At 39.3% G+C, this 8,614-nt stretch overlaps 2 protein-coding genes across 2 annotated transcripts in view; both read right to left on the minus strand.

Moving 5' to 3' along the window:
* The window catches only part of LOC122069119, an 8,226-nt gene extending 3,795 nt beyond the window's left edge, over window positions 1-4,431 (minus strand). The window contains exons 1-2 of the mRNA XM_042633048.1: window positions 4,386-4,431; window positions 3,989-4,071 (exon numbers count right to left, since the gene is read on the minus strand). Coding sequence (XP_042488982.1) covers window positions 3,989-4,026 — 38 coding nt within the window. The 5' untranslated portion in view covers window positions 4,027-4,071; window positions 4,386-4,431. The remainder of the gene's footprint in view (window positions 1-3,988; window positions 4,072-4,385) is intronic.
* Window positions 2,196-8,614, minus strand: part of LOC122069118 — a 16,085-nt gene continuing 9,666 nt past the window's right edge. The window contains exons 13-15 of the mRNA XM_042633047.1: window positions 4,386-4,584; window positions 3,989-4,071; window positions 2,196-2,669 (exon numbers count right to left, since the gene is read on the minus strand). Of these exons, the coding sequence (XP_042488981.1) occupies window positions 2,535-2,669; window positions 3,989-4,071; window positions 4,386-4,584 (417 nt within the window). The 3' untranslated portion in view covers window positions 2,196-2,534. The remainder of the gene's footprint in view (window positions 2,670-3,988; window positions 4,072-4,385; window positions 4,585-8,614) is intronic.

The raw sequence follows: 8,614 nt of genomic DNA on the forward strand, positions 1-8,614 counted from the left end.
CTTCAAGGATCTAATCCTTGTATAGGTGGTTGAAGTAGATGGTTCGGTAGTAGAATTATAGGGAAATGAAGGCGCAGATGATAAGATGGACACAGAACCGCAGGCCATTACTTCCTCGGATCGCTCTCTCTGTGTTTAGAATCTGATTCAGAAGCCTCAGAAGGAGAGCTGGATTGCTACAAGGGATAGAAGAACAGAAACTCGAAGCTCCATCTCCGCCTTCGACTCCACCTAGCTTTTGCTGTTCAGAGATTTTCTGTTGCATTTGCCATTTATGGGGAGACTAGCTCTATCGTGTGCATTTAAAAACTACTTGCTAGGAATTGTGATATTCTTCTTCAACCCTTTCTCTGGGGTAAACAATATAAGCTTCAAATCCAATCCAACGGTCTTGATTCTTGACAGAACATGGGCATCTCCGTCAAGTTTGTCAAACTCGGAATCGGAAATCGTATCAGTTCTAGCTGGGTTGCATCAGTTAGGAATAATGGCTAACCGATTTCAATCCGGATTGGCCATAAACCTTGGTCCGTACCGAACCACTGATACGGGGCTAACCATGAACCAATTTACAAATCGGCTGACTCGATGCCGATTCCTCAAATCATGGTTAGGAATAAACCAAAATTGGCCATAATTTGCCCTAAGCTTAACTTTTTTCTATATGGATCGGCTAATTTGAATTGGTGGATTTTGATTTTGACTCGGATTCCAATTTCAATTTTGATTCTTAAATCTCTGACCTTAGTGGAATTACGGATCTCCACCGCCGTTTCAAAAATCGAAACTAAATTGATCGAATCTATTGTGATTGATCTTGATTCTAAATATTCTTGAACAATTGATTCTAGAATATTTGTGATAGATTCTGATCCAATCTAGATTGAAATTGATAGAAATTTCTTTCTTTCTTTTTATCCAAATCCTTTGCTTGCACGCATGGAGGAATGGTGGAGATGATAAGGCTTTATGGAAAGGGTTTCTAAGTCCAGTCCAAACTGATCCGATGAACTCTTAATGGTTTGGTTTTGCCGATCGAAATCAAATTGGACCAACTTAACGTATCGAATGAACCTCTCCTATGGCATTGTTCCACTAATTTAAGTATTTAACCTGATAAGAGACCCGAAAAAAAAAAAAAAAACTAGCATTGTTCCACTAATTTCCTTAGGTATGCAGGTAAACTTAAAACGGATTGGACTGAACCTAGCAATAACATAATTAAAAACTGATTAAAAAAAAACCGGATCAGAACTGAAACACCGAAAACTGAATACTATCTCGACAGATTGATATCAGACTGACCCACTAATAGACCGAAACCAATTCAACTTGATTGAAAACCAGATCAAACCAACCGATTACCATCGCTACCAGCCCACCAGGACCACCTCCCATTCTTGGATCCGTGACGTCGGTGAAGATCTTTCCCTCTTCTTTCTTCCTTTCTTTCTTTCCAAATACTTTGCTTGCACGCTTCAAGGAATGGAGATGAGGCTTCACAGGATCACCTCCTCCTAGGATAGCCATGGACCCACCGCCGGCACCGGGAGACCAAAAAGCTTCACCGAACTTCACAAATATTTCATGGGAGAATAGTTCACAAAATGCCTTACCACAATGGATTTTACAACTTAGCTATTAATACCCAAACAGCCAAACAGACCCACCATTTGTGGTAACATGACATTCTATACTCCGAAATACTAAATGAACTATCTAACTGTCCAATAATGATTGACGACGCCAGTTGATGTAGTTGGGTTAGGTTTTGGGAAGAGTTGTCAAGTCCAATAATGGCTTAGGTTCGGCTTGGGTCTTCTCGACCAAGACCAACCGGAGGTTCTCAAACTAGTAAAGCAACCAAACCTGATCCCAGATGAGGCCTTATGGGGGTTTTAGTCCCACGTCAGTTCCATGATGGAATTGGTGTGTCTAGAGTTTAGACATTGTCTTGGTTCCCCTCACCTTATAAACCAATTTACAGGGTTGAGTTCTTCCAAGGTCCCTATCAGACTAATTCCAGCTGAATCGAGAATCAGACTCGATCTGAATCCAATTCTGAGCTTATTTACCTGGATAAATTAACTGCATATCTTTCTGCAGCAAAAGTAACCACATTCACAGCTATCTCTTGCACATAGTCTACTCTTGAGATGAAATGGCCAAGGGTGTCTAGTGGGCACAAGGAAAGATGAAACAAAGCTTGTGATTTCTATACATTTCCATTTCTTTTTTTTTCCCCCCCTTCTTTTGATAGAAATACCCAAATAGGGGAATTACAGAATTTTCATTTCTCAGCAAGAAACTCTCTTGGTGAGTCTGTACAGTGAGTACAAACCAATGAGGAAAAAATGACTGCTAATTACAGGAAGTGTGTAATGATTGCCAAAGCGGAACTCGTTCCATGTGGCGCAAACCGTGAACCTGGAACCACGTGGGAAACCATACACTGCCTTTGCATCCTCCATTCCAACCTTCTGTGCAACCAAAAATACAAGTGAAGGTCAAGTGGCATGCTATAAAGGTTTCATCTAGTTCAATTGGAGCTGTCCAAACTTTTTCTTATCTTCGTGCAACTGCTTAACAACATCGTGAAGCTCTGGAAATGTCGATAACAAGAGCAGTTCAAGAAGGTCAAACGCCAGCTGCTTCATACAAACTGTTGACTACAGAAAGTGGAGGGGGTGGAGGAACCATAAGACACTAACAAATTCAGGAGAAATCATCAAGAGAAGGTAATAGAACCCATAATGCTTCAAATTACCAGGCAGATACATGAGAAAAAGAAACATAGGCAACTATAAGCAGAATTCAGAGATGATCATAAATAAATAAATAAATAAATAAATAAATAAATAAATTTAAAAAAAAAAAAAAAAACACTGAAATATGGTAGATCTTGCTATCATGCAACAAGTATTTGCAATATTAGGGGATTTGCTGGTGAATTGAGGTAGCTGCAGAAAAGATCAAACTCAACAAAGCTTTATCCCAACCACATGGGAGCAGGGTACAAATATCCCCATAGAGTTAATCATATAGAACATATTTTGGGCTAGCAGATCCATAGCCTACAATGATCGTGATCTACCAACAATGCCCCCACCCATCCACCTACCCAAAAAATAAGTAATAAAAAGGAATCCCCTGGCATTCCATCCGCTTGGATGTGCAGTGTGGTAACAACAACAACAACAAACTCAGTCTTATCACAACTTAATGGGGTTGGCTGCATGGATCCATAGAAGACACAATAGAGAGAGAAAAAAAAGGGGGGGTGGGGCGAGAACAGAGAATAGGGTAGGGGGAGGCACAAAGATGAGAGTAAACCAGTGAGAGTAAGAGGAAACAGCCCAACAAGGCAGAAGAATCTCAGCTAAATGGGGTCGGGAAAATTAATCCCAGCCATCCAATAGGATATATCCAAGGTCATACTTGGGACAAGGCCGAGACTAAGCATGTCATTCCTCACAAACAATGTGCGGTGTGCTAAAGTTGAAAGAAAAATGGAAATTTTCCAGCCAACACAAACAATGATTGTGTAACTAACTCAAAAACTTACTAAATATTGTAACCCAAGTCTTCAACTCAATTACTAATCTTTCACAAAGTATGGCCCAGTAGTAATTTACTTTTCAACTACTATCTAAGATTATTTTACTATTTTCTGTTATGCTAAGAACTGAGCCAATAAAATTTGTTAGATTTAGAGATGGCCATTGATGCAATCAGGACAGCTGCAGCTGCTGCCAAGGTGGACAGTTCAGGGAGCAGAATCAAGGTCTTTGAATTGGATGGACACACATAGAGAATCACATTAAAAACTATGTTAGGACAGCAGAAGTAGACAAACACAAACAAACACACTCTCATGGATTCCATATTCGACTAATAGCTTTGCCTTTGCATATGAGAATTAAGAAACCTGATTCTGAAAACAAAAAATAAGACCACAAAAGTTGTATTTTCTTAATACCAAAAATACCTGAAGAAAGAAATAAAGATCCTTCGCACAATGTTCATATTCCTTATGACCAAGAAGGCCTACTAGGGCAGCTGGTGCTTTATCTGGAGGCAAAGGAAGAGAGAGATAAGAAAAATGAATAATAAAAAAATAAGCATGGGCATCTCCAAGTTTGAACAGGCATTATATCACAGCAAAAGATATCAATCAGCACTTCCAAATATAGGATAATGAATAGAGAACTATGCCACCAGGGACATTTGCAAACAATGAAAAAGTAATAATCGGCACATCCAAATAAAAGATTAATACAGTAAAATTGAATCAACATCACAAAGCAAATTTTAATGTAAGAATAAAGCATTTCCAGAAAGAAGCAGGTAAATAGAAGTAACTTGTGTTGAACCACTGATCTTACCAATCATCAGTTCATAAACAAACTTAGCACGTCGAGCAGCTTCTTGTTGTTGCTGTTCATCAGTCAGCACACTCTCTTTCGTAGGGGAAGATATCTGAGTTGGCTCGCCGTAACGTGGGCTCTGGGACTGACTTACAGATGCTGGTGGTCTTTGACGCTTGGGATGTTTAGTTATGAAGATACCATCAGGCCAAAGGATCTAAACAAATATAAGAGATAAGGTGAGATCAAGATCAAGATGTACAACATACCAAACAGAAGAGATAAGATCAAGGTTCAAATCATCTACTGTGATCGTTGTATTAACCTTGGCCCTTGGACCAATATAATAAATGGTAAGACACATGGAACTTCCATGAATATTTTATAATACGCTACCAAACAAGTTTGTCTTAATCTGAACACCTAAAACTAAGTAATCCCAATTGCAGGACTTTAGAATCAAAGAACAACCATAAACCAATCCTAGCATATAGCAGGAAATCAGATCAAAGGATAGGATGGCACAAAAGACTATCGATTCCAACAATAGAGTAGTTCAGGGCCTTCAGGCCAAACCAGAAAATAAGACCAGCAGCCTATTAAGGAGTAACTACAGGTCTCTTACAGTCCAAATAAAATACCCAGCAGTGTTGAAACACAAAGGACCAAAACACAGCAGATAAATCTATCGATCTCCTGTAACAGTCCCAAAATTCTACTACAGGACAAGAAATAGGTGATTTCTTACCAACAGAAAATTAAACACTGGAAGATCCTCCTAGGCTTCCCACCGCAAGGAGTCGAATGGATCACATACCAAACCCTTTTCACTTTGATCAAACACAAAGTAGACGACTCACAAGAAGAAGCAGCGCAGCAGCACGTGGTTTCATAAAATCGCGGACTATAATGAGAGCCCTCCTCTTTATTTATAATATTGATGGGTGGTTTACAAATTTAGAAACTAAGTAGTTACTAAAACTGAAATTGAAAGCTCACAATCTTCTAGTTACTAAAACTGGAAATAGAAACTAAGAAATAAAGAGTACTGAAATTAGAAACTGACCAGGTACTGAAATTAGAAACTAATTAACCCCATCAAAGCAAATCGTGGGCCTAAGGACTAGACCTGGTCAACCCCTTTCTTCTTCTTCCTTGCATAAGTCTTCAATGCTGCATCACTAAGTTACCTGGAAACTTCAAAAAGTCAGTCTACCCTGTCATATCAAAGTATTGTCATCTATAAAAGGGATAATTACAGTGGCCTCCCCTGTAGTTTATCCTAATATTAGAGCCATCCCCCATTAAACTGACAATTACATTGTCCCCCCTACTTTTGACGGTGTTAAGTCAGAATATGGAAAAGACAATTATACCCTTTGCACTAAAACACTCTAATGACCCCATTCCCAATTTGCAGGTAGTTAGGGTTCTTTCATACGATCTGGATATTTGTTCAATTAGAGATGCTTCTGTATTAGATCCATTTTCTGATATTCTCAAACACTATTGGCTGGGCAATTTGGCGTAGGGTTTTTGTTCATCAGAGCCTAATGGTAGTTTGTTGGGGATTTTAGAGCTGGCACCCACTGCTATTCACCGCGGTGAATGGAGTTTTTGAACCCCAGAAGCTGAGTGGTTTCCCCCTAATTTCTAGGTCACATTTTGATTTTTCTGAAACCTGACGCCAGTTTGCTTTCAAGGGAAGAACTCACCGGACTGAGCTCTGTTTACATAGAGATTTCAGTCGAAGAAACACACCCCAAAATCCTTCTGAATCCGACTAATATTATACCCACAAACAAAATATTTCGAGTAAACAGTTCTGGTGGAAGGCTTGGTTTCAGATTTGGAAGCAGTTCCAAAACCCACTATTCCAGCCAGCTTTGGAACTCATGTTCAGCAGGATGGTTCACCCTAAGGTAAGGCTATTGAGGTTTGGCGGTTTTGGTAATGGGAATTGGGTTTGGAAGTTTGGTGGGATTTGGGGATCAGTAGATCAAATATTAGGAACTAATGTACCTGATTTGAAATCTGATCAATATCTCAAAAGATATTGCAGAGGAAAACAACAAGAAAACTAGAGTGAAAACAGCGGAACGACAAGTGTATAAGAACTATAGAATAAACTGACCCGTGGTTTTCCACCTCAGGTTATGTCTTGAGGTTGAAGACGACATTGGTTCCAGCAAATCTGGGATTCACTGAACAGAGGATATCCATGGTTTGCAGTGGAAGGTTGCAAGTCAAATGTGGGTAGGCAGGTTCTTTGGTTGGGGAAGAAGAAAATGGGCATTTTGGGTTTGAGTTGAATGGGTAGAATAGGTAGTTCACAAGATTGAAAGGCTATTTTGGTCTTTGAAAAAGTATCTACGATGTGACGTCACTGTTTAACAGTTTCTCACTAGTGGAGTTGGTACGGACATAAAAGTAGGGGGACAATGTAATTGTCAGTTTAATGGGGGATGGTTCTAATATTAGGGTAAACCACAGGGGAGGCCACTTGATGGAGGGCCGGAGGGCTGGTAGGGGTAGGGAAGAAATCCCTAAGAGGGGTCTCAAAGTTGCAAGGGAGAGGGAGAAATCGCACTAAGAAAGGGGGGGAGAAAGGAGAATCACTCACACATTCCCGCAGGCTCCACAAATACTCAAACACAATTCATCTTTTCAACCTGACTTGTCTATTGGTTACAACCAATTTAAAAAAAAATAAAAGACATAAAATAGAAACTCAACTGAAATAAGAAACTACCCTATACAAGGAAACAAATTGCAAATCAACTCTCTAAATCCTACATGTACCTAACTTGCTAAAATAAAGTGAATAAAATAAAATCAAAAACAATCTTCCTAAATAAAGTAAATTTCTAAAATCGTACTAGACCCAAAACCAATATGGATTTGATTCATCCATATCCGGAAACCCAGATGGGTATGAACTGCTCCATGGGTGCGTATCTGCATCAATTCCCCCGGCGTTGAGAAAAACATGTCCACGAGTTTCGTAGAACGGGAGAATCAACACCAATCGATTAGTATCCATCCTTGCCTGTATGAAATCACCATTGAAACCAAGATCAAATGATATGAAATCCATGACGCGAAGTTCATTGGTGAAGTAGTGACTCGGGAAAATAAAATCAATCGGTTCACTGAAGAGATCAACCGACTTAAATTTTACCACAAGTTGATCTTCAACTTCAAACGGTGCCATCTCATCTTCTACCACTGGTGATTCATCTTCTGGTTCGTCTACCTGTTGTTCAACGGCTGAGCTCATATAGTTGAAGGTAGAGTGTGCTATGGATTTGATTTCCGTGCAAAGTCGTTGAGCCTCATCGAGCTTCACTTGCATCAATTGCATTTGTTGACGGATATCCGATAAAAGATCTAGATCCATTGGTCTCTCTCTTTTTTGTTTTTTATTTTGCAGGGATGGCAGAATTGTAAATACTTGAAATTCAATTTAAACCACAAAGGGGTGTATCATGGGCATAGTTAGCAAATTCGGATTCGGGAATTATTCGGGCGGAGAATTATTCGGAATAATTCGATTGATTAATTTAAGGATTCGGTCAAAAAAGCGGTCAAAAAAGCGAATATGATGTTTTGTTTTTTGTTTTTTTTTTAAATATTGTTTAAGTGGACCGAATAATTCGGTTTAATTCGGTTCGGCCCGAATTATTCGAGTTTTAAATTCAAATTAGTAAAATTCGCGTTTTTTACCGAATTTTATTTTTAATTCGGATTTGGTCAGAATTTTTGATTTAATTCGGAAAAATTCGGTTCGGCCGAATTGCTAACTAGGATCATGGGTGGGGCAGGGGTATAATTGGAATTAAGGAAAGATATGGGAATAGATGAATTAAGATAAAGAAAGGGGTAATTCTGGAAAAGAGAAATTAGAAAGAAGATGTAAAACAAATCGATGGGTTGGTTGGGGGTTTTGGATTACCGACAAAAAAGGAGAGCTTCTCCACCTTGAACTGAGATTCAACCAGTGGAGGAAGCGGCAAGAACTTCGACTGCACTACGATCCTGACTAAGAGTCTCCTGCGATGATGGAACTGATGGTGACAATGGAAAAAAAACCAGGTACACCTGCTTTCGTCTCTCTCTAGTCTCTTCTTGTCTTCTACTTCTTGTGTTCTTTCTTCTCTTCTTCTGTCTTCTCTGCTTCTATCTCTTTTATGATTTCTGATTTCTGCTTCTCTCTTCTTCTTCCTTGGTCTTTTTTTTTTTTTTTT

This window comes from Macadamia integrifolia, unplaced genomic scaffold (genome assembly GCF_013358625.1).
Source record: "Macadamia integrifolia cultivar HAES 741 unplaced genomic scaffold, SCU_Mint_v3 scaffold536, whole genome shotgun sequence".
Classification (NCBI taxonomy): domain Eukaryota; kingdom Viridiplantae; phylum Streptophyta; class Magnoliopsida; order Proteales; family Proteaceae; genus Macadamia; species Macadamia integrifolia.